The sequence below is a fragment of the Prinia subflava genome, chromosome 4 (assembly GCF_021018805.1).
Source record: "Prinia subflava isolate CZ2003 ecotype Zambia chromosome 4, Cam_Psub_1.2, whole genome shotgun sequence".
Lineage (NCBI taxonomy): Eukaryota > Metazoa > Chordata > Aves > Passeriformes > Cisticolidae > Prinia > Prinia subflava.
In genome coordinates, this window is record NC_086250.1 from 21838763 (window position 1) to 21862273 (window position 23511).

The 23511-nt window shown below is 51.1% G+C and overlaps 3 protein-coding genes across 3 annotated transcripts; 2 read left to right on the top strand and 1 right to left on the bottom strand.

Moving 5' to 3' along the window:
- Window positions 1-7: 7 nt before the first annotated feature.
- On the bottom strand, window positions 8-7947 carry LOC134549838 (arf-GAP with dual PH domain-containing protein 1-like). Its single transcript, XM_063395856.1, is given in 13 exon segments — window positions 8-1471; window positions 1559-1790; window positions 2278-2349; window positions 2858-2920; window positions 3243-3326; window positions 3733-3879; window positions 4497-4609; window positions 5322-5404; window positions 5503-5594; window positions 6429-6559; window positions 7541-7692; window positions 7836-7857; window positions 7860-7947. Coding segments are annotated over 13 exon segments (1293 nt in total). The 5' UTR covers window positions 7933-7947; the 3' UTR covers window positions 8-1442.
- Window positions 7948-8614: 667 nt separating this feature from the next.
- On the top strand, window positions 8615-13291 carry NOL12 (nucleolar protein 12). Its single transcript, XM_063395859.1, has 6 exons — window positions 8615-8932; window positions 9019-9124; window positions 9222-9270; window positions 9718-9860; window positions 10731-10831; window positions 11425-13291. The coding sequence occupies exons 1-6, from the start codon at window positions 8853-8855 to the stop codon at window positions 11594-11596; spliced, it is 651 nt and encodes a 216-aa protein (XP_063251929.1). The 5' UTR covers window positions 8615-8852; the 3' UTR covers window positions 11597-13291.
- A 3712-nt stretch (window positions 13292-17003) lies between these two features.
- LOC134549439 (TRIO and F-actin-binding protein-like) lies at window positions 17004-23247 on the top strand. The gene is made up of 7 exons (XM_063394986.1): window positions 17004-17117; window positions 18545-18596; window positions 18990-19101; window positions 20167-20607; window positions 21381-21513; window positions 21876-22856; window positions 23110-23247. The coding sequence occupies exons 1-7, from the start codon at window positions 17004-17006 to the stop codon at window positions 23230-23232; spliced, it is 1956 nt and encodes a 651-aa protein (XP_063251056.1). The 3' UTR covers window positions 23233-23247.
- Window positions 23248-23511: the final 264 nt, after the last annotated feature.

Genomic DNA, 23511 nt, shown 5'->3' on the forward strand with positions numbered 1-23511 from the left:
CAGGAAATACAATGAACAGTTATGGCTTTTTATTTGATCGTCTGTGCTTTTTTCCAAGAAACAGCCTCATACCTCAGCAGTTAACAGGTCGGCTCAATTAGAACGTTAAAATAAATTACAATGGGATTTTTAAATTTATTTCTTTAGGAGCTAATTAAAATGCTGGTTGTCTCATTAATTCCAGTTAGCTCCCCTTAACACATGAGATACCTTCTCTCACACCGCCTGTGTAAAACTGCAAACACATCAGATGCTGCAGTCACCAGCAGAACTCAGCTACTCCTTCCAAGCATGTGAAACACACCTCTCCCAAGAGAGCTTTAAGAGATGAGCTTTAAGACATGAATCATGGGTTGATTTAGTGTTTTAGGCTAACCGTTACTAATAGAACATGAACATACAGACTTCCTGTTATACTACTGCATACCATGATATGTATGTGTGATATACAAGATAAACATATGCAATGTGCAGGTCAGAATGAAAGTGCCAGGCCTTTGACATACAGAGAATGAGGGAGCAGAGATCTATGTATTACCATATTCAGGCATCAACCCTAGGCTGTAGTAGAGACAGCGGACTCCGAACTCTATACATGTTATTAGCTCCTCTCTGCAAGACTCAACCTCTCTCCATTGGTTTAATAGAGACTCAAGTTTGGCAGCTGATCTTCAATGGCATCAATATCCCCCACAGTATCTTCCTTAGGGCAGTATTCCACCTCCATCACTTTTTGTTACCTGTGTGCACACACATTATCCACACACCCAAATGTATGTCCACATTATTTTCGACATGATTTCTTAACCTTCTCTGAAGCATTTGTTGAAAAGTCTGCACACAAATGTTGTCTGAAGAAGCTTTCAAGCCCATACATAGCAGAAGGAAACAGGCATCACATTAGGTTGCATCTTTTAAGTGACCTTTCTCAACCACTGCACTAACTGATCAAATACCTAGATGTTTCACATCTCTGTCACCAGCAGGTATGATATTTCTTGTAAAGGAACAGGCTCTTTTAGTCCAGCAGCCCCTGTAACCTGCTGGGGTGCCTGGCTCCGGGCAGGCAGCTTTTTTCTTGTGTCAGATGGGTGGCTGTCTGCAGTTTCATGGAGGAGTGGTGCTAGGTCCCATGCCCAACATAGTAAGTGCCAAAGTTTTCAAGGCCTGACTGACAGGCAAGACCTGTCAGTGTCCAGTCAGATCACAGCAATTTAACAGGGACAGGTTGTACTGAGGATTCAGACACACAAAATCTTGCATTTGAAAAGAAGCAGCTTAGTCGGGCCCTCAAAACAAAGGATATTCTGTGGGGGCAAAAGTGCTTCAAAGGGTGCTCCAATAGCACTGTGTTTCTCTAATATCAATCTCCTGTCCTGTTCTGACAGCCACCCAATAGGATCAGGTAGAGTTGAGTCACAGCAAGATTCCTGCATGGCTTCCTAGGATTTAAACTTGAAGTAGGCTTCAACTGTAGAGAAGAAAAAAGGTGGTGCATTAGGGCAATACTCTGAATAGGAGTGGCAAGAGGGAAAAGAAATAGCATCCAGGCACTTACTTGCATATTCCTGTGGTGTCATGGCTTGGTTGATGACACTAGTGAAGGCTCTGATCCAGTCCAGCTGGTCAGTCTCTGTCTCGCAGGTGAAGAGGTATTCCCGGTCAGGGGTGACAATGGTGATGCCATAGTGCCAAGAGAAGTTGCCCTGTGTCCCTGAAGGCAATCCCTTCTGGACGCTATATCCATTCTCTCCACTGCCCACAAATACCTCACCCTTAGCAAACGCGTCCTGCACAGCAGGAGGGAAAGACAGTGATTTATGGACTCCCACAAGAACAAGAGAATCTTTACAGTGCGCCTAAGGGCAGGAGAAGAGTGTGTGAGGACCAGGGATGTTGCAGCAAAAGGTTTTGGAGGTGGTCAGGGGATTCAGAGGAGCAGTGAGTCTGTACTCAAAGGCAGTAGTGAAAAGGAAAAAATAACACGTGAACCTCAAGAGGTCTGAGAGAGGAACTGCTGCTTTCATCTCTCTGTGTCACCCTCCCATCACCACCTTTACACTGCTGCCCTCCCTGTTCCCATTCTTTGCAGGCAGTGAAACAAACACAGAAAGCATGTGATGAACTAAAAGGGGTGGAAAGGAGACGACCTGGAATCCATTCATAGCAGCTGGGAAACCTGCAAGCCACCCTTACTGCAGAGCACAGACTCTGCACTTTGACCCTGATCTCAACACCGCAGCCTGCAGCTGCCCGGCGGTCACATCTCCCTCTCACCAAAGGATCCTTGAAGTACATGAGCCTGCGGTGATCCAGAGTGAACCAGCGCTTCTTAAAAGCCTCTCTCTGCTGTGAAGGGAAGAGATGACACGTGTGAGGCGACGGTGCCCTCTGCTGCGAGCAGTGCGAATGGATACCCCAAACACATCCCAACCACTTGAAGCAAGCTCCTGCCTTACCAGCAACCTCCTCCTCGCCCTTTCTGAGCTGAGAGTGGGGGTCAGTATCGGGTTATTCAGTCCCAGCTGCTGTTCCCAACTCCTGAATTTTAGTGAAGGACCCCAGAGTTGAGACAGGAGAAATCTGGACACTAAATACCTGTAAGGTCACGCACACACAGACACATGCAGAGATCTGTCGCTCTGGGAGAAAGCAGGGACTCTGGCTTCATCTACTTTCACATGTGTCCTTCCCCTTCCTTTTATTCTCCCCTCCCTTGGTGCACACACACTGTTCCCACGAGTGTCTAAAGAGTCAGAGGGGAATGAGGAAACAGCAGGAGAAAAAAATTGAAGTAGGGAAAGCCAGCGGTGCTGTAGCAGGCCCCTGTTAGATTTTTTCTACCATAGCAGCTCACCTTGGGACCAGTCTTCTCCATGTACCCCTCCTTCAAGAAGTTTCTGGTCAAACGATTTTTAATCTGACAAAATGGCAAGAGTAACATTCACTTAGCTATGCCTCTTTGCTTATTCATTTCCCTTCCCTACCCTTCTATTCCCCCAAATTCAATCACCTTCTAAATTTGTATTTCCCTAACTGCCTAGCTAGGCATCACTTCTGCCTCCGAAATTCCCAGAAACAGCAGAGAGCAGCTGTTTTCTGACCACCACAGGCCCTTTTAAAAACACCTTCTCGTCCCTCTACCTTTACCCTTCCGTACCCGGGGCTGTAACAGTCACTAATCAGCTCTTTTATCATAGAAGCAGTGGGACACTCAGAACCACGCTCCAGTGCTGCCTTACCTCATTATCACTGGCAATGGGAAATGCTACCTTCAGGTAATGGAACTGCACAGAGCGGATGGCGTTGAACCAGTCCACTACCTCCTGAGGATGGAACAGGACAGGGCAGAAAGCTTAGCCAGAGCAACAGTGGGCCCTTTAAATTCAGGCAGCTGCACCCAGCCCCCTGTTAACTACAGTCAGCTCTCCCTCCGCAGCATCTCCCTCACGTGCACGCAGCCAGCATGGCTGCCCCATTCCCCACATGCACAGACAGCACAACTTCGATAGAACTCCTCCCACACAAACCAACTCAGGCAGTGCTCCTGCCCTGCTCCCTGCAGCAAAACTCTCTCACAGATACACAAACACACAGCCAGAACCCCTACCCTATTACCTACAGCAACTCACATTCACGCACTCCATCCTACCCATGCTTCTTCCTATTTAATATCAGCAGCTCCTCAAAGCACCTCAGTGGCTTTGAAGGTTTGATGCCAAAACCAGATACCTTTCCACTTTCATGGTAGACAAATATATTCCGGGTCTTATTGTCTTTGAGATAGGTGATCTGCAGGCCGTTGGGGCTCCCAATCTTCTCTGGCTGGAATGTAGCATTGATGACATCTATTTTAACATTGATTTTGGGTTCTTTGGCCTGAAAACAGAAAGTCATTAATCATGCATGAGCAATCCTAGAAGGAAAGAGACCTGAGCTACTGACTAAGTGGGGTAAGGCAGGGTCAGAGGCCTGATGCAGGTGGAGAACCTTGTACTTGGCCTTTTGAAACCTTCTGAGGTTCATATCAGCCCTCTTCTGGAGCTTGTCCAGGTTCCTCTGGATGGCATGTCCTGCTTCTCCCTACCTTGAGCCATTCCCTCTCTTGTGACAACCCACTCATTTCAGAGAGACAAATGAGCAGAAAAGTAGCCCTCCTCAAAACCAACCAGCGAAAAGGTTTTTGCTAACTTGGCTTATAGTGGGATGAGGTTGGTTCCAGGAATGGTACAGGATTACACATCCAGGCAAATGGATAAGAGTGAAGTGAAAGTCCTTTTCTCAGTAGTGAGGGAAGCACAATGGTAGAGGATGACGAAAAGTCACTCTAACAGTAGAAAGGGGACCCTTCTCCTTAGTGACATGTTTTGTTGTCATCCCTGAGCTGGGATGAGCAAGGCAACTTCAGAAACATGTGTAGGAAATCAGAATATCTCTGTGACCCTGCTGCTCTGGGTGGAGTATGCACTGAGGTGGGAGTTGGCCACCATACTCACATCCTGCTTGGTGAAATACTTCAGACATCCCTCTCTCTCAGACAAGAGGAACTTGCGGGGTAGGAACTGCCCGTTGTCTCGACCTCGCTTCCAAAGGATGCCTTCCTTCACCCCTTGGAGCAGAAAAGCCACTTATAATAGCATTCCCCCACAGGCATGGTAGGCACCAGAGAGCTGCATGCACCCTGGGGCCCAGCCACCCCTCCAGGACAAAGAACATGATGGACTGTTGCTGAGAATAAACACTTCAGATGTTTCACCTCTGACTTACAACTAAAGACAGTAGTGTTCCCATGTTTGCAGTGCAGATAAGCACTCAGCAAAAGACATTCCCAGATTCTTCCCACCTCCTAGTCCTGTTCGTACTACTGCCTCTGACAATGTGAGAGCTGTCTCCTGTGAACACTAGATTCCTGGCCCATGCAGACTCTGGTGTGGGACCAGAACTCTTTCCACTTGGCTCTGCAGGCTTTTGGGCTCCAATGCCCTTTGTCACAGGACTGGCAGTACCATTTCAAGGACAACTGCTGTGGTTAGAGGAGGTGGCATACAGCAGGATGGTTATTCCTTATTGTAGATGTCTCTCTCCACCAAGACATCAAATGCCTTTGAAAAATGCCACCTGGTAGCAGCAGGCTTTTAAGCTCCCTGTGGCAGTGCCAGCCTATGCTGTCCACAATTTAACATCCCTAAAACTAAACCCTGTAAGTACCAGTTGGGTTCTCAGGAGTACTTGTAGGATTTGCAACACTGACACCTCATGATGCTCAGAAGTTCCAGCAAAGGTAACAAGCAGGACGTTTTGAAGTTGTATTCTGCTCTTACCATCAGAATATGGCAGCTGTTTTCCTGGCTCAGTAAATTCTTTCCGTTCATATTTTGCCCGTACCCACTGTTCTCTCAGCACTCTATGGAAAGAGGTGACAGGTAGCTTAGAAACAAAATAGAGTAATTAGAGGAACAGAGAATTGCCCTTCCCCCTTTTCTTCTGTATGCAGCAACTTACTGGCAGTCATTGTAGGTTGGCTGGTAATAGTAAATAGGGATGTGAGCTTCATATATGGCCTTAGTCACAGCGTTCCCATGCTTGGCCAGAAACTGCAAAGTTAGACAGAGAGTTAGTGCCTTGCCTTTGATGCAAACTCGTGTTGGACCTTTTCTTTCCTGACCCACTACAGAGCTAGGTGCACCTCAAACTCTAATGGAGCATTCTCTTTCCCCTCCCTTGCAACATCCCAGCAGTCTGGCTGCAGGAAGGTGGGTCTCAAAGGTCTCATCTACTCTCAGACATTGCAGTGACTGCACGTGAATCAACAGAGTGCCATAAACGTCACTTCGGTAAGGCTGGGTGCACACACATTCAGTGGATTGGCTGCCATGCCCCACATCTCCTGGAGAGTTCGACAACAGCTCTGCAATGCCATCTGGAAGGACATTCCAACCTCTTCCAAAGAGCAACAAGACAGATTATTTTCTTTGGATCTCCAGAAAATCTTTTCAGTCCCCTGAAGATCAGTGAATTGAGGGGACTGTAACAGGGAGAAGACAAGTTCTCGTAAGTGCCATTTTTCTCAAGAGATCATATTATATCTGGAAACTTCTCTTGGAGAATGGAATTGCCCAAGTTTTTTCTCTTGGACTACTGAAATAAAGAGGAGACATTGAGGCTGGATGGTCTTGGCAAGTGGAAAACAAGTAATCTGAATTAAGATATATTGCAAGAGCATTTGCCATAAAGTAACAAATGCAAGTGTATCATCCCTCTCCCAGTGGGTTGTGGGTAGTTATCCCTGATTATCATGAGTAGAAAAGAGATTGATTAAACCAAATTACATTCCAACTCTGTGAGGTTAAAGGAGTAATTTTGTTAGGACACTGAGTGTATAGCGTGTTCCAAACCACCTGCCATATGCATGGGGATAAAGATCTTACCTGCACCTGAGCATCATCCCAGTAGTCCATCTTCAGGGATTTGACTTTGCTGATGCTAGGGATGTTGCGGTGAATTCCTGAACAGCTGAGGCATATAAAGACACCCAAAGTAGAGGATGCCCAGTCAGGATCTGAGAATATGGAAAAGGGTATAACTAGAAGCAGTGAATATCCCTGGGAGATAGTCCTCACCTGAAAATGTAGTCCTGAGAAACAAGGAGCTGTTTACCAGTTTCATCTGAGCTGAGTGATTAACACCCAAGGCACCAAGGATGCCAGTCAGGAAAAAACACAGCTATTAGTCCTTCATTCCCCATTCCAATCACTTTGACTGAATTTTTAATGACACATATCTAGAAAAACCCCAAAGATCTCTGTGAACTCCCTTTGTGTAAAGGATCACCCAAACAAAAATGAAACCACCTCTGGGAAAAGACCCCAGGAGTTGTTTAGTGCATCACAGCAAACCCCTAACAGTGTTTAGCTCAGGAAAGTAGAAAACAACCTTGAAAATAAAACTCTCCTGGAATAATTAAATAGGGCAAAATGGTACTAATTTGCCCAGTCTTAATTTGGTTTGGGTGTACATTCCTTTTGGAGGTGTATGAGTGTTTTTAGCAGCTTGTAGGACCTCAAATTGGGTACCCTTCTAAGAGGGCAAGCCCTTCAGTAAATGAAATTTCCTAGGCAACAGTGACAGGCTGTCAGTTCAGAGCTGAGTCATGGCGGAGACAATGCCCTCCTGAATCATGCCTTCTTTCTGGAGAAGTTAGGATTTCACTGAGAGCTTTCCTGTCAAGTCCTGGCTGGGCATGACCTTGATTTGCATTTGAGATCTGACACGGCTACAACCCACGGTGCTGCAGCTATGCAGTTTCTGCTACTCCAGCACTCCCACTCCCTGTCCTTCCCACCAGTGCTATGGCAGCATCTTCTCCCTCCTCTCTTGCCAACCCACCTCCAGGGAGAGGGAATGAATACCCAGAGCGATGCCTCCCCTTTCTCTCCACCCCAGGTTCCTGTGCAGCCCAGATAGCCAGCACTGAGTGGCTGCCAGAGATTATCCAGCTCCCTGCTTCCAACTCTTCCTCCAGCATCCTTCAGGGACTCACCTGGCTTCCCGCAGTCCGCGCACAAAGAGTTCTCTGCTCTTTTCCACACTTCCTTCAGGGCCTTCATGCTCCGCTCGTTTCCTCCAGCCATCACCTTGGAATGGTATCCCTGCAGGCAGGGCCAGGAGGGCAGGTCCCTGCACTTTATGTACCTGCAGGCCAACCCACTGCGTTATCCAGGAGAGAAGGAGCCACCAGAGAGACAAGCTCTCAGCTCTGGCAGACGGAAAAGAGAAAAGCACGAGAAGCCTAAGGTTAAGGTTAATGGAAAGGGTACAGAGGCCTGTCGGTGCACCTGAGCCAGCTGAGCACAGGCAGGGCAAAGAGGCTGGAGGCTGAAGTGCACCCAGACTGTGCGTGAGGAGTGATGAGGAGGAGGAGACCTGCCCCATGGGCGTGGAGGGAAGTGCAGCAATTAACCACAGAACTGGTTTTTCCGCATTTCTGCTGGTGAAAGGACAGGCCAGGAAAAGAGCGCAAGCAGCAAGCAAGCTGATAAAGAAAAGCTGGCTGTGGACAAGTGACTGCCAGGCTGTGACAGGACTCCTGTCAGGACACATCATGCTCTGTGGGCTGGGGGGACTGGCTTTCGCTGCCCCCACAACACTTCAGAAGCTTCCACCAAAGTCAGCCGGCCACCACACAGGCATTTTTAAGGCGAGAACAGGGGAGCAATAAAGGTTCAGAAGGTCACCCAATGTCACTCTAAGCCATCAGAACATGGCAGTCTTGATGCTCCCACCAGCTCATGCCAGTACCTCTCTCCACCACTGCAGAAATCATGGCTGTCCAGCCAGATGCTGTGACTTGGACACAGGATTAGAGCAGAGATCCATCTCCTCAATTGCCTTCCCCGGATAAGAGGAGCAGCACATGCGCTTTTTACACCAAGAAACGACAATAGCTTGAAATAAACTCAGAGCTCTATTGAAGAATGCTCAGTTGAAGAACTGCAGATGTTAACTACTCGGAAGAGTGACATTTATTAAAGAGATGTAGGTGCAAAACACCCCGGAGTGTCAGAACGACTCTCGGGCTGTGGGATCAAGTGCTACACTGCCATGTTCCTCGCACAAGGCAGCGCCACAGAATCTTTTGCTGTGAGGAAACTGAAGAAGAGTGTAGCCGGAGGCTCCCATGCCTAGAGCAAACCCCGTCCACCCCAGGCGGGACGCCAGGGCCGAGAAGCACCGCCTGCTCGGCCCGTGGCGCTGCCTGCCCTGTCCTGCCCGGACCCGGGCGCGGCGGACAGAAGCACCGGCCTTCCGGCGGAAAGGGCGGGCGGCAGCAGCAGCACCAACGTGGGACTGCCATGGGCCGCAAGAAGAACAAGAAGAGTCCGGGCGGCCGCGAGGGGCGGCTGGTGGTGACTTTCGACGAGGACCGGCGGAGGTGAGGCGGGCCCCAGGGCGGGAGGCGGGGAAGGAAGGCGTCCCACGGTCGCTAAAAGCCGGGCGGTTCTGTGTTGTGGGCGGCAGGGAGTACCTGACCGGCTTCCACAAGCGGAAGGTGGAGCGGAGGAAGGCGGCGCTGGAGGAGATCAAACGGAAGCTGAAGGAAGAGCAGAGGAAAATGAAAGAGGAGGTGAGGGAAGGGTCTTGCGTCCCCCTCGCCAGGGCGGGCAGTGAGTGGGGCAGGAGGGGCGGGCAGAGGCGCCGCATGACCTGTTTCCATTCCTCAGCGTCACCAGGAGTATCTGAAGATGCTCAGCGAGAGGGAGGAGGCGCTCGGTACGTGCTGGGCCCTCGGTGGGGAGGGAGGTGGGCGCCCGTGGGCCGACACCCGTGACTGGTTGCGGAGAGTTGGGGCAGGGATCCGCGCACGCTGTCCCCACAACAACAGCTGCTCGGTCCTGTCGTGTTCCCCAGACAAGCTGGGCAGCAATCTGGGGGGTGACCCCCGCAGCCCTCTGTCCCGTGAACCATGAGGGTTGTACAGAAAGGAAGGAGCAGGAGGACATCTCCAAGGTGTCACCACAGGGTGTCACCACCCTCAGGGAGGAGGAGGATCTTGCCCTCCAGGCTTGCAGTGCCAAGCCCCTCTGCCCTTTATCCCTGCATGCTAAGGGCAGGTGTCAGGGGTCAGGTGCCCCCTGCCCAGCATGGTGCATCAGGACAAGTGAGTTTATCCCGTGAAAAGCTGGGCACTTTGCAGTGCGGGATTTCCTGTGTTCCCAGAGGAGGCTGATGAACTGGAGCACTTGGTGACATCGCAGACAGAGTCTGTGAACATTGACCACCCAAACCACATCGTAACAGTGACCACCATCAGTGACCTGGACCTCTCGGGGGCACGCCAGCTGGGACTGACCAATCCTGTGGTAAAGCCTTTGCAACCTCTCTGTATCAGTTGTACACACCCCTGGGGCTGGTGAGGTAAGGCTGGCGGTCTCTCATTATATCCAAGGCCTTGCAGCTGGTTGGGAATAGGGATGAAAAGCGAAACTCATAACTTTTATATATTTCCACAATTTAAATAAGGCCTCTAAAGAGAAGAAGATGTCCTATGTAAATGGCTCACTCCAAACCTCCCTGGAATCCTTTGCTAGTTCCCACCGACCCTGGTTAAAGGAAAAATGTTAGTGGACTGGATGGCAACAGTGTAATGCTTTAAAAGCTGATACAAGACAAACAGCAAGATTTCAGACTTTGCTGCATGGTCTGTCCTTGACCTCTTTCCTGTGTCCTGTTTAGAAATATTACTGTTAGCATGAAGAGGCATTTCTCTCTCCATAATCCTGTGCTTGGACCACAAATAAGAAAGCCATTCAGTTCTGGTTGTGGTTACTTTTATTCTCAAAATACATTGTAACTAAGATCTTGTATTTGTTTCATGGAGACTCGGGTATTGGCTGTGCTTACATATTTAAGGTCATGTAATCTGAAAATCCACTCAAAGAGATCTTGATGGTCATTTAAGCAAAAGTCAAGACCTTTTGTTCATTCAAGTTTAAACTTCAATTGCATGACCATTAAGAACATGCTGAAATTTTTGGATCTTGGAGTGGATTACTGTAGGACATCTCTTGTTGTGCCTTTCTGCAAGACTGCGATAGGAAACCTTGACACTTGGAGAGCAGGGGGTGTGGAGAATTAAAAAATTTTCATCTGTGACTAGTTAGTTCACAAAACAGGATGAAACAGCCAAGGCAGTGGAAACACCAGAATCACGGAAGCGCTTTCTTTTTAAGGGAGGAACGGGTGGATCTGAAGAAGAGAAAGGGGAAGAGGTGGTGAACAAGCCTGTGAGAACAATGCCCAAGAAGTCCAGAAACCCCTTCCTGTCCGAAAGGTACGTACAGATTCCTCCAGGCCTTTGCTGCTCGGCTCTGGAAGCTGATGGAATGTTGGGTTCCGGAGTGCGCGGGTTGGCCGCAGGAGGGCGCGGTGCTGCGCGGGCAGGGCCGGCAGGGGGCGCTGGCGGAGCGCGCCCCGCTCCGCTCCGCTCATGGCGCCCCGTGACCGCGCGGGAGGGCAGGGAGGAGGGTGGGCTTCGTGTTCGCCTCTCACCTACTCCTTCACCGCGGCACATTCCGCAGCGTGCACAGCTTGTCGCTAGGGTTGAAGGTCAGAGGCTCCTAAAGCTGAAAGCTCAGGCGTTCTCCACATTTTTCAATATCCAGGTTTTACAACTGCTTTGAGGGTGTGGAGAGTTCCTTTAACTCTGTGGAGTCTGGGCAGCACAACGCTCACAACATTAATTTTTGTTGTTACCACACATGGAGACTTGCAGGTTCCCTGCATAGCTTAGAGCCCCTCGGGGACTTTCCGTGTCTGGTATCCATTCCTGCTGGGCCACACAGAGCTCTCCAGCTATTGTTGTGATGTCACCTTGCTTGTGCAGGCTTTAGTCCCCAAACGTTTTTCTCTTTCTGTCCTGCACAGAATCTCTTCTCTTACTGCCACACTGCACATGCACAGCCAGAAAAAGACAAAAGGAAAGAGATCCCAACGTGGGCAAGGCTCACGTAAGAAAATCCAGAAGTCCAGCACAGGGCGAACCACTAAGACTCAACGTCGGAGGCTGACTGGCAAAATGGGCCGTAATGAGGATTAACAGAGAAACAAATGTTCAGACCACCAGCTGGCACAGTGCTCCACATCTGGCCTTCTGCTCTTCAGGACCCTGTCACTATGGGCAAGCACCTTGTTTACATGGCATTCTGACTAGTCAGGATCAGCCATTTAAGCCTTTCTGTAGCCTCCTGAGCACTGGCCAGGGTGACTAGACGCTCTGCCCATTTATTTGTGCAGTGATCTCCAGCTAAGTGTCTGGATGCCAGAGAATCTCTTAAAAACTTCTGCTGAAGGTCATGTTCTCTATTTGGCGTAACCCTTCTGTCCTTGCCCCCCCCCCCCTTTCAGAGCTGATACTTGGCTTTATCAAAGAAGAAGATCTCGGGCAGCGTGCACCAGGCACATCATTGTCAGGGCAATTTGAGAGACTTGGGAGAGCTCTGCTTGCACTCCTGCATCAGTGCCCTGACATTTCTGCTGTGCAGTAAATCCTTTTTCCATGGAGATATGGTGTCATCTTGTCTCCTGTGTTTCTTCACCACACAACACAGTGCCACACCTGAATGCCTGGGTACTTTTTGTTTGGTACTTGTGCCAGGTGAAATTGGGTAATTTTGTGAATAAATTTGAAGCCATTTTGGTAAGGAAAAAAAATCTGTGACTTATTTGAAGCATAACAGGAGCTGTGCTAACGCCAGTATGAACTAGAAAGAGGGGGAGGTAATTCCTGGTGTTTAAAGGATATTGAAATCCACTGGTGCTTGGAAAATGAAATATCTAGGAGCTATTTCTGTGGCAAGGCAGAGCCAGCTAGAGCAGGAATGGTTTATGCTATTGTCTGCTGAATATGCCGATCATAACTGCGATAGCTCAGGGGAGTATGAAATGCCCTAATGCCCTTGCTGTATGTGTGTGGCCCTCGCCAGGGTGGGAGTGGCAGAGGCTGCCCTTGCCCTTTACCTCAGGGTTGCTGCAGTTATTATCAGCTAATTGCCTTTTTTCTTAGGACCTCAGTGTATGTTTTTTACTGTGGTTGCCCTCAGCAGGGGGAGAGAAAAAACTTTGTATGGTTGGGATTTAGGAATACTGGTGACAACTGAGTGAATCTTCTGAGGAGGGGAGTGAGCCCAAGCAGCATGCTGGCCTCTGTCGTGGAGTATCCTGGAGTATTCTGCCTCTGTCAGCCAGGCCTCCTCCCATGCCATGTGTGCATTGGAAAGGAAATTACAAAGAAAGAAAAGGCCTCTGTGTCTAAAACCTACACCAGAAAAATTTGCAACCCAGCAATGGGCAAGTAAATAGATTCCTCATGCCAGAAATGGGAGAGAAAAGAGTAAAGCAGTGCCTGAGGCTGCATGGGGAACATCAGAACAATGCTGATGGCCACCAGCCGCTAAAGTGAATGGCACCAGCCTGATAGATCTCTCCATCGTTTCTTGTAGGGTGTGCACACAGAGCTGTTCTCCCAAGTGTGTTAAGGGGGAGGGTACGATCTCAACACTGACAGCAGCAGCACAATTTCTGCTAGAAGGAGGGTTCTGGAAGGAACCAGGTGACACACATGCTCGTGGTAAGGAATGGGGTCCTCTTGCACTTCCCTTTCCCTTCTGAAGAAGGTAATTGCTGAGGAAGTGGACACTGTTATCACTGGTGCCTTGTATACTTGGATTCAGAATCCCCATCCTGGGCTGAGTTCTTGGGCACTAACACAGAATAAACTCAGTCACATTATTAAGGTGTGTGTGTGTGGTGTTCTCACCTCCAAAATAGTTCTCAAGCATTGCCTTAAAGGCCCCTCCAGAAAGGTCATGGGATTTAATGGGTGAGCTTACCTATCCATCTGTCTCACCTAGGGTTCTTGGGTGTTTCAAAGCTGCACAAACAACTCAGGCAAGGCCAAAAGTGTTATGCTGAACTGGATCTCAGCCAAAGTATCCAAGAGGTCTTGTGTGTGGAGAATAAATTATTTCTTTCTCTGTTTTTGGAGTTACATGCTCTAGAGCATTGTGTGTTTGATCGGTTTGAGAGGGATAAAGGAGGGAAGTTCTGTTTGGAGAGGTGTATCACACAAGGGGACTGCAGCTCAAAGCTGAAAGACAGGTGACATCCTTGGCCTGGATCGTACAGCAGCTTTCCCTTCTCTCCAGGACATATGGCCTTGTGGAGAGACTGTGGACAGGTGACCTGTGTGCTTCCTCACCCGAGGAGTTTGCTCTGGAGCTGGGATGGCCACTGTAAAAGAAATGTACTGTTTGAGAAATCTGCTGGAGTCTGGAGTGTGGAATATGGATCACTTGCCTTCCCCAGCCTGTAGGCAGCCTGACATGGTAGCTGGAACAGAGCTGGATGACCTTGTTTTATTCCAGATGAGGTGTTAAGACTGACTTCAGTTTTTGTCATTTTGCTGCCAGGCGATCTAGAAGAATCTCACTTGTAGTTTGCTGCTTCCCTGGTCTAATAACACTTTTGAGCCTTTCTCAAGTGTCTGCTGAAATCTTCAACAGCCCCTTGCATGCTCTGAAATCTTTCAGTTCCTGCTAGAAAATGAGTTTTCAAATTCAAAAAACACAAAAAAGTGTATGGAAAAACTGAGAACAGAACTGTTAAATCCTATGCAGCATTAACCATCAGGATTGTTCACTACACTATTGATTTCTCCATTTGATTGATTAAAGCTTTATTCTGTAATGCAAATTACTGACTTAGCCCTAGCCTGCTGGTTTTGTTACGCACAGGGTGTACAGTCAGGCTACCCCTGCATATATTGAAATGAGAATATGAGTTTTCACACAGAAGTTAGTGAGTGGAGTGTTTGCTAGACACATCACAGTTCATACCAGATTCTGACTTAAGATTCTTCTTTGCTGCTTCCACTTGCTTTCAAGATGGATTTTAGCATTTGGGGGTTTTTTGCCCCCTCTTAGCTGCTCAGGAGGAGGCTGCTTCCAAGTATAAGTTACTTCCAAAATGTAAGGTACTTGCAAAAATCAACATGTTAGTGCAGTTTCTGCTCCAGAAAGGAAAAGCAGAGACCAGCAGCTCCCTGTGAATCTTCTTTTCCACAGGCATTTCAAGCGTGACCTCTGCTTGAGGTCACACACCTCGGGCACCTGTGCATTGCTGTTCACGTGCTCCAGGCTCAAACAGAGATGCAGGGCTTTGACATGGGCTGCCACACTGGGGCTGCCATGCATGATGGCTTTCACTGTCTAGACTGCAATTCTGCACACATGCACATACAAAAATATAATTGAGATTACAGAGGATCAAAAGCAGACTGGGAGCCAAAATGATCAGACAGTTGGGGGAAAATAGGAGCGCAGCAAAAAGGAGGAATGGCTGCAGTGTGTGCGTGAGCTGTGTGCTACTCAGTGCACTGTAGTTATTGCTTTTGTAGTGTATCAAGCTCAAGGCTGTACTCAGTACAGTCACACTGCTGCTTCCAGCATTGTGTTCCAGAAACAACTTGAGGAAAAAAGTTACTGGGAGAGTGATGAGAACTTTCCGGGACTAAAAGGAAGCTGGATAATGGATTGTGTGGGGTAGATAGGTTTGAGAAGTGGGTTGCAGACTGCCCTCAACAAATAAACCAAAACTGAAGCTGAATTTTTTGTAACTGTCACCAGCATCCGGAAGAGGAGTTCAACTTGTAGAAGGAGCAGTGGAGGACAGATTTTAAGGGCGTTATGCTAAAAATAGCGAGGGTTAGGAAGGGCTTGTGTAGGTAGGTAGGTAAAGCCCACGTTAGATAAATCTCTGAGTGCTGTGGGTAGGCATGACCCCCTGTTGGAGCTGTGGTGTGTACACGGTGGCGTTTCGCTCTCTCAGTGCTCGCGGGTAAGTCCGCTGCTTTGGCGTCTGTTTCGGCTTCGGGATGACTAACTCATGGGGTGCTGCCTGCGGGGAGCACTGGGGAAGCCCCTGGGCAGGCGGTGAGGCGGTCCCTGGGGAGCTGCAGCGGAGGGGAAGGGCTGGGGGCCGAGCGGCAGCGCGGCGCCTCTGCCCGGCCCCGGCCTGGCCGCTCGATCGCCCGCCCGCTGCCCGCGACACGCGGGAGCCAGCGCCCGGGGGCGCCACGGCCGCGCGCCGCCACCGCCCACTCAGGAGGGGGTATTCAAATCACTGCCCAGCGGCAGCCAATCAGAGGGGAGGGGGCGGGGCTCCGCGCCCCGCGGTTCCCACGGCGAGCTTCATTGAGGGGGGAGCTCGGCGGGCGGCGAGGTGCTGGGAGCCATAGGGAAACTGAGGTACTGGGGGTACTGGGAGGTACTGGGAGCACTGAGTACGGCCGGCTGATGCATGCTAGAGGCCCTGGTGATCACAGCGTTATCCTGACAGTAGGCCCCAAGGGATGTGGGGAGTAATGATTTGCCCATCAGACAGTGGGGTACCAGGGGCTCCAGCCACGAGTGGCAGTCCATGGGTAGTGGTGGGCAGCGGTGGGCAGCGATGTTGGCGTGTTTTGTGCTGCATCGTTGGCAGGGGGTGCTTAGGCTCCTGTCAAGCATTTTGTGTGAACAAGTGAAGCAAACATGCCTGCCTCAGTGCGAGGAAGGATGCTCCAAGGCTTGCACCTAGTGCAACTTACTCTACTGAAAATGAGTGCACTGACAAACAAAAATTATAGCTTTGTTTCTGGCATCGACGTTTGGCCTTGGTTATTGTTCAGCTTTGATCAGCTGCTCTGACTCAAGTGTCCAGGTTTAGGGTGCCAGTGGCATGTTCTCCTCTCAGATGCTGGTCTGATTTCCTGTCCTTCTGTTGATGCCTCCTCCAGGCAAATTAGGCAGAAACCTCCCAGCTCAGATCACATCCTCAAATCCGAGGACTCACTCTCAAACCCTGGAGGACAGAGGAGTTGATGGTGGGCAAGATGCTTGCAAAAAAACCGAACAGAAGTGTGGATGCCAGCTACCATGCTAGCAATGCTTGTTACCCTTCACAGTTTTGCAGTCTGCTGTCCTACAGGCCTCAAAACTTTAGTAGGATTAACAAGTTTAGGAAGAGTCTCAGTGGGTTTCCAAATTTCCTAAGCTGCTTAGAGCTTTATGACCAACATAATTAAGAAGAAAGGTTTAGGGTTTTTGCCTTTTAAGAGAGAAAGAACATTTCCATCAAACAAAATAGCAGGACTTGTGCATCATTCCCTCTGTTCACAAGGACTCTCAAACTGAGGTGTGTCAGCAGTCATTTCAGGGTGCAGTGCCCCTTCTAAAGGAGGTCCCTGCTAGAGCACATTCTTCTTTTATTACCTGTATTTGTATGGATCACCTTGTACCTGGGTTCCCTTTGATTCCAGTATGGACAGTTGGGAGCAGTAAAATTAAGTCTGGAAATAACATTCGTGCTTCCACAGCTTCTTCTGCTGCTGTTCCTTCCTCCTTTTTCTCCTGGCTGGCCCCTGCCAGTAGCCCATCAGCCAAAGATCTTCGTTTCTGCTGTGCACAATGTCTGGTTCAGTGGATGACGTGCCTTGCATGAACTTTGAAGCCAACATATTTGCAAAGAGCCTGTGCCAGCACTGTTTCCGAGCTGCAGGGGCTCACCAGCATGCTATCCAGGTGAGCTCCTCCATCCCACCTGCAGGCTATGGATACTTCTTTAAGGGCTTCTTTGTTCTATACTGGGACTCCACCTGCCTTTTTAGAGACAGAAATCCCTAAGACAAAGCCTCAGCCAGAATTTCTAGATTTCTTCTCTTGTAAAACCTCTGTGGGCAGAGAGTTTTTCCAGGCATAGGAATGCTTAATTTAACTGTGCCAGACCAAAGCTGGGAACCAAGCTTAGCAGGGAAGTGCTGGACACTGGATACTAGGGGCTGGATAGACCCTGGAAGGGAAAGCAGAGGTGTCACAGATGCAAAGCTGCAAGGAGGGAACTGGGCACTGGCAGAGGAGGGACCTACCCTGTATTAATCTCTGCTTGACACTTGCTGTTTACAGCTTTGCCTCACCTTAAATATGGTCCTGGTCAATTCTCTGTGGCCTCAGCTGTTGGCTTGGGGCCAGGGCTCAGTTCTGTCCCTGAGGCAGCTTCAGCAAGCTGTATCCAGAGAAGAAGGCAGGAGAGGGATAAATCTCATGGGGTTTTGGGCTCCAGATACCTTGATCCAACACGATCCTTTGGGACACACAAAGGGCTGGACACACAAGCTACTTGGCTGCCTCCGACTGGGAGACCGTTTTTCTGAGCTGGTTTCATGTTCACAGCGGGTTTCGTGTTGTGTGACGTCCTCCAGGAGCGACTGGCCAGGGATGATGAAATAGTAATGAGCTTCCCTCTGTCTTTCTCACCCTCTCCCCATCTCCTCCTGGCCTTCGGCCCTCTAAGGTTACCTCAGCCCTTCACCCTCGATCTGCTCAGAGCTGTCACCTCTGAGCGAATCCTGGTGCGGGCGAGACGCCGGAGGGAATGCAGTGCAGACAGCCGGCTCCCCGGAGCCTCCCCCACTCCTGCTTATAAGCCCCACAGGTAACTGGGCCAGGGTGGATGCTGAGATGCCTACAAGCCCTGACAGAGAGAGGCAGAGGCTGGGACTACAGCCCTTTCTGCAAAAATCTTCCTTCCTCTTGGCTCCACTGCCTCTCCCTGAGCTATCCTGTTGGTGAGAGAGAGCAGCTACCAGCAGCATCAGTGCCAACATGGGGGGAAAGTTTCCCTGAACCCTCATCCACACATGCAGTCTCTGGGATGTCTGCAACATTCAGCATCAAATAGGAGCGTGCTGGGCTTCTCTGGCCTCTTGATGGAGGAGAAAAATCTCAGTGGTGGGCTGGGAGAGATATCAAGAGCCCTGGAGGCCAGGCTGCTCTCGGAGGAGGTAGAAGAAGCAGGCATTTCCAAGGGGCAGCTTCTTCCTCATCCTTGGCACACTGACAGCACCATTGCACCCCTTCTTCCTCTCAGGATCATGCCACGAAGGTCACAGGGCGTGATGCCTGCAGCGACGCAGCCCCAGGAGAGCCCTGGGACTCCCTCCACATTTTAGCCCCGCAGTGCGAGGTATACGTGTGTGTGGGCCCGGCGGAGGGCACGGAGCGGTGAGTACCAGCCGGGAGCCCTGCTGCTCCAACAAGCGCCTTTGGTGGGAAGAACTGAGAGGGGAAGTGGGAAGCCAAGCAGGGGGAAATCAGCTGCCTTCTCCCTGATGCTCTGCAAGCTGGTGCCTGGGAATAAGGACTGAGAAACCCCCATGCCATGCCCTCTAACCATTCCTCTGGGCTGTCCCTGGAGAGGCCAGGGGGCCCCTGAAATAGTCTCCTTCATCCTCATTCCCTCCAGAGCAAGGCTAGCGGTCTCAGGATGGGCTCTGCCAGCCTCTGCCCATCCAGTAGAGAGTGAGTCAGTGTGGCTGGGGCTGCCAGTGCTGTCATTTGCCCCTAAGCTCTGCGGGCTGTGCTGACCACCAGCTGTCCTCTCTCCCTGCCCCACAGCTGGCACGAGAGCAGGGGATATCCCCCACTCAGCCCCGGAGCTGAGGGTGAGCACAGAGAAATTGGCACCGACCCCAGCGCCTGTGCTGAAGCCAACTCTACGCTTGCCAGGGTGAGATGGGGATCTCTTGTGGTTTGGGTTATTTTGGTCTCCCCAGCTCCCTTGGCCCTTCTATGCCATTTTTGCTGGGCCCACTCAGCAGGTTCCTGGGCATACAGACATGTTGAATTTGCCCCTCAGCCTCTCCTGCCTTGGGCAGATGGAAGAAGGAGCCCATCAAGTGCTCCACCAGGGAGGCGATTAGGGTTAGGATTTGATGATACTTATGAGTCCCTTGAAACTTGAGTTATTCTATGATTCTAAGGTCCTGAGATGCAAGGGGGGATCAGCTAAGACTTTCAGTCTCCACAAAGGAGGCTATCCCACTAAAGAGCTCATGAGATTTGCTCTTGGATACTCCCATGTGGACTTTTCTATTTGTTTCTTGCCATTGTTGGTCTGGCATCATCTTATACTCACACAGCTCCTCTTCTGGTTCCTTTTTACCAGCAGCTTTGGGCCAAACAGGCTGTAAACTTTCAAATAGACTTTTATCGCCTTCCAGCTCACAAAAGCTACTAGTCCCCATTGCAGAGATCTGCCCTATCTTTTCTCCCAGGAAGGGGAAATGACCCGGTTGTGGGACAGCACTTTGGGATCAGGCAAACGGGATATGATGCGCTACTTGGGCCATAAGGAGGAGGTGCAGTCACGAGCCCCACAGGCAGACAGACCCAGGTGGGCTCAACCTGTTCCCTCTGGATCCTGGGTGAGAACTGAAGTCCAGGGCTTTAAGAAGGAAATTTGTCCATCCAAAGCAGGTACTCTTGGTTTGCTCCTGTGTGAGATCCTGGTTCTAGTTTGCTTTCTACCCAGGGGTCTCTGAGGTTCAAGGCAGATCTCTGTTTAGATTTAGCATCTCTTTATCCAGTTCTAGTCCCAGGAAGTGTTCAACACATCCATGGGCACAATGTGAGACTCCATCTGTGTGTGTGCTGACTGCCAACTGTGGGCATCTCAGGTGCTCTCTATCTGCATGGTTTGGCATGCCCTCAGCTCAAAGTGCTGTGTTCCAGTGCTCCCACCATGCCTCGAGGGAGTCTGGGTTTTATCTCTGCCCTCCTGGACTATTTCTAGCTCTCCTCCGAAGACCTGCTTTGCCGTGGATGTGGTGGCATCCCGCGTCGCTCACGCCTCCCCCAGTAACGGCCTTCTCCCCGTCCCAGAGCACCGTCCTGCCAGCCAGAAGCCTGAGGAGAGCTGGCCAAAGCACCGAAAAACTGACCCTCCTTGGGCATCCACTCTGCCGCGTGCCCCAGCTGGCTCACTGCCAGCCCGCAGTAACCTGCTGGGTGGCAGGGGACCCCTCTCTGGCCCACGGGTTCGGGAGTCCCATGGGCACTCTGGCAGCGGGGGTACTGAGGGGCGGCATGGACTGGAGAGACAGGAGTACACGGTGCTGGCAGACCTGCCCAAGCCCAAGCGCCTCGGCCAGCAGGACGCTGCTGACCACTGTGGTTCCCGGACACTCAGCCCTGGCCGAGTGGAGGTGGAGAGGATATTTGGATGCAAACGCAGGTGAGAAGTAACAGGACTCCACAGTGGGCAGAGGCAGGGGATTGCCCTTCTATGCTGTTGGGGGAGCCCCTACCTCTGAATCGCCATGCTTCAGGGGGAAGGCAGGGCTAGATGGCAGAGCTCAGCTTTCAGCTGTGCTTAAATTTCCCTCAAAGCAAGGGTTGGATCTAGGCTCAGAGCCTCCTCCATTGCGGCACATGGACAGCTGAAGCTGTTGGAAGGCTGGAGTTACGCTGCATTGCTAGAAGGGAGCAGCCTACCTTCCTCATTCTCACAGCCACCTGGAAGCTGCAGGACATGCTGCAAAGCAGGGCTCCCCACAGTAAAAGGGGAAGGAAAGAGGTGTTCTTCAGTTCCACCATCAATAGCTCCCCAGGGATTCCACATTTACTGTAGGAACCACTCAGAAAATGATGGGGGATGCCAAAAAGTACCCAGTAGTTCTTTAGGCTTTAGCTGGAGGAGCAAGAGACCTCCAGTACTGGCAGCAAAGAGCAGGAGGGGACATAAAGAGGGACTGGGAAAGTATCATGGGCAAGCGGATGGGATGTAAGGATGGAGGGAAGCTTGAGGAATAGTGAGAAGAAGACATGGGTGAGGTAGCAGGATATGAAAGCTGAAGTAGTTGATGGGGACAGGGAGAGCCTATGACACACACAGTGTCTGGGGCAGGTGGAGGTCTGTGGGGTCAGGCTAAGGTGGAGCAGGGTTTGCAGGGGTTCTGCTTCCAAGCTGAGCAGGGTAGCAGCTGGACCAACTGTGTGTGCCCACAGGAAATCAGAGACGCTGGAGGCCTTCCAGGCTCTGGAGGAGGGCCGTGTGGACCGGCTCGATGGCAAGACGCCGGTGCCACCCAGCAAAGGCCACCTAACTCGGAGGCGGTCCAGCCCCAACCTGCCCAGAGAGGTGAGGCTTGGCCGCACAGCAGGACCTCATTTCAGCTGTGCAAGCTGAGTTGATTTTTCCTGTCACATTTTACTCTACTTCTGCCACATGCTTTTCTCTTTCATTCCCCTTCTCCCTCTTCCCTTCCATCCCAGCTCTCCCTCTGTCATGGATTGGGACCCTTGGCTCTTAGAATGCAGCAGCCCTTTCACCCTTTGGGTGCAAGCGGCTTCTCTACAGTATGGACTGACTTTCATGCACAGGAATGCAACTGCTCTCTGGGGAACCATTTAACCAAATCACCTTCCAGCCCTAATCCTGTCTTGTTCTGCTCATTGGCACTTTTTAAGACAACTCCCTGCTCTCTCTCCCCTGTGACCCAGGGTCAACGACTCTCCTGGCAGCTTGAGCAGCGCAGCAGAGACCCCAAGGAGCCCCGGCATTCCCCCAGCCCAGCTCGGCACCCTGAGAAGGCCAGCAGGACCCGGGGGGACTCCCCATGCCCTGCCAGCCCTGGCTGGCTGCTGGACAGAGGCAGCCAGGGCCCACGCTCTGCAAGCCCAGCCTGCAGATCGGAGAGGAGAGCAGGGGAGCCCTTGAACCCTCCCTGTCACACTGAGAAAAGCTGGAGAAGCCGAGGGGAGCCTGCCCGCCCCTCAAACTCGGACAAGGGCCGAGCCACCTGGCAAGCAGGGGGTATACGGCAGGCACTGGAGAAGAAGAGCCGAGGGGATTTCCTGCACTCCACAGGAGTTGGGAAGGGCTCAGATAATGTCAGGCTGAGCCGGGCAGGGCCACCACCATGGGCCCTCAGTCCTGGGAGACGTACCGAGAGCACAAGGAAAAGCCAAAAGGAGATCTCGCTTCCCAGCTTGGTGCGGGGAGCAGAGAGGCAACGAGGGAAGCCAGGGGAGCCACTGCACCTTGCAGGGCCCAGGAAGCCATCCGAATGCAGCTGGCAGAGCCTCCGGGACAAGCTGACATCCTCCCAACCTGGAAAGGGCACCACCAGTGACTGGAAAGGGCAAGGCAAGCCCCTGTGCTCCACAAGCCCAACACGACCACTGGAGCAGGACTGGAGGGGCCGGGGGGATGCCCACCAAGCACAGGTGTGGGAGAAGGACTGGAAGCGCCAAGAGATGCCCATGTGCCATGCAGATGTGATGCGCCAGCTGGAAAGGGACTGGAAAAATCCTGCTAGGTGTCTGGATGTGGGAGTACAGTCGGATGATAGCTGGAAAAGGCCTGAGAGTCCAGCACATCTGGAGGAGGACTGGAAAGGTCCTGAGCACACACGAGATACACACAACCCTGAGAAGCCATTGGCAACTGACTGGGGGAACAAGAGTCTTCTCATTTACCATGTGAGTAGGGCAGGATGCAGAGGTGATGGGGACCCTGCAAGACCTAAAACTGGCAATCATAGATTGGGTGGGTCCCCTGGATTGCAATTATGTGCACCCTGATTCCCTGAGATCCTCCAGAGAAACTGTACTGCCCACCTGGCACTGGGAAGAGGGAAGATGCTTTCTTCCCTGGCCCACGCCAGGAGATGGATGCTAGGATCTGGTGAGGACTAAACCCCAGTGGCTTCAACTCCTGCTTTCTCCCCTGCAGCCCCAGCTGGGTGGAAGCACCTTCCCACTGCAAAGCAGCACTGGCTCCTCAGGAAGCCTGCAGCCACACTGGAATGCCAGTAAGAAGCGCAACAAGGTAGGGGCCAGGCCCTGGGAATTGTGAGGAGGGGTAGCTGCCCTTCTCTGGGGGTGACTGTAAGCAGGACCTAGGTCTCCAGCACTTGACCTGAGCAGGTCTAGTATGGTGCTGCCTTCCCATGATGTCCTGAACGCCATGGTCACGAACACTCTCCTTCACTTTGTCCTTCACCCAGTTCTCAAATGGGGAAACTGAGGCACAAAGCCTTTTCATAAAGCCAGAGAAGGGCAAACAGTAGACCTGGGACTAAAATCTCAGTACAGCTGCTTTCCTTTGCTTTATTATTGGTCAGTGCTGTGATGG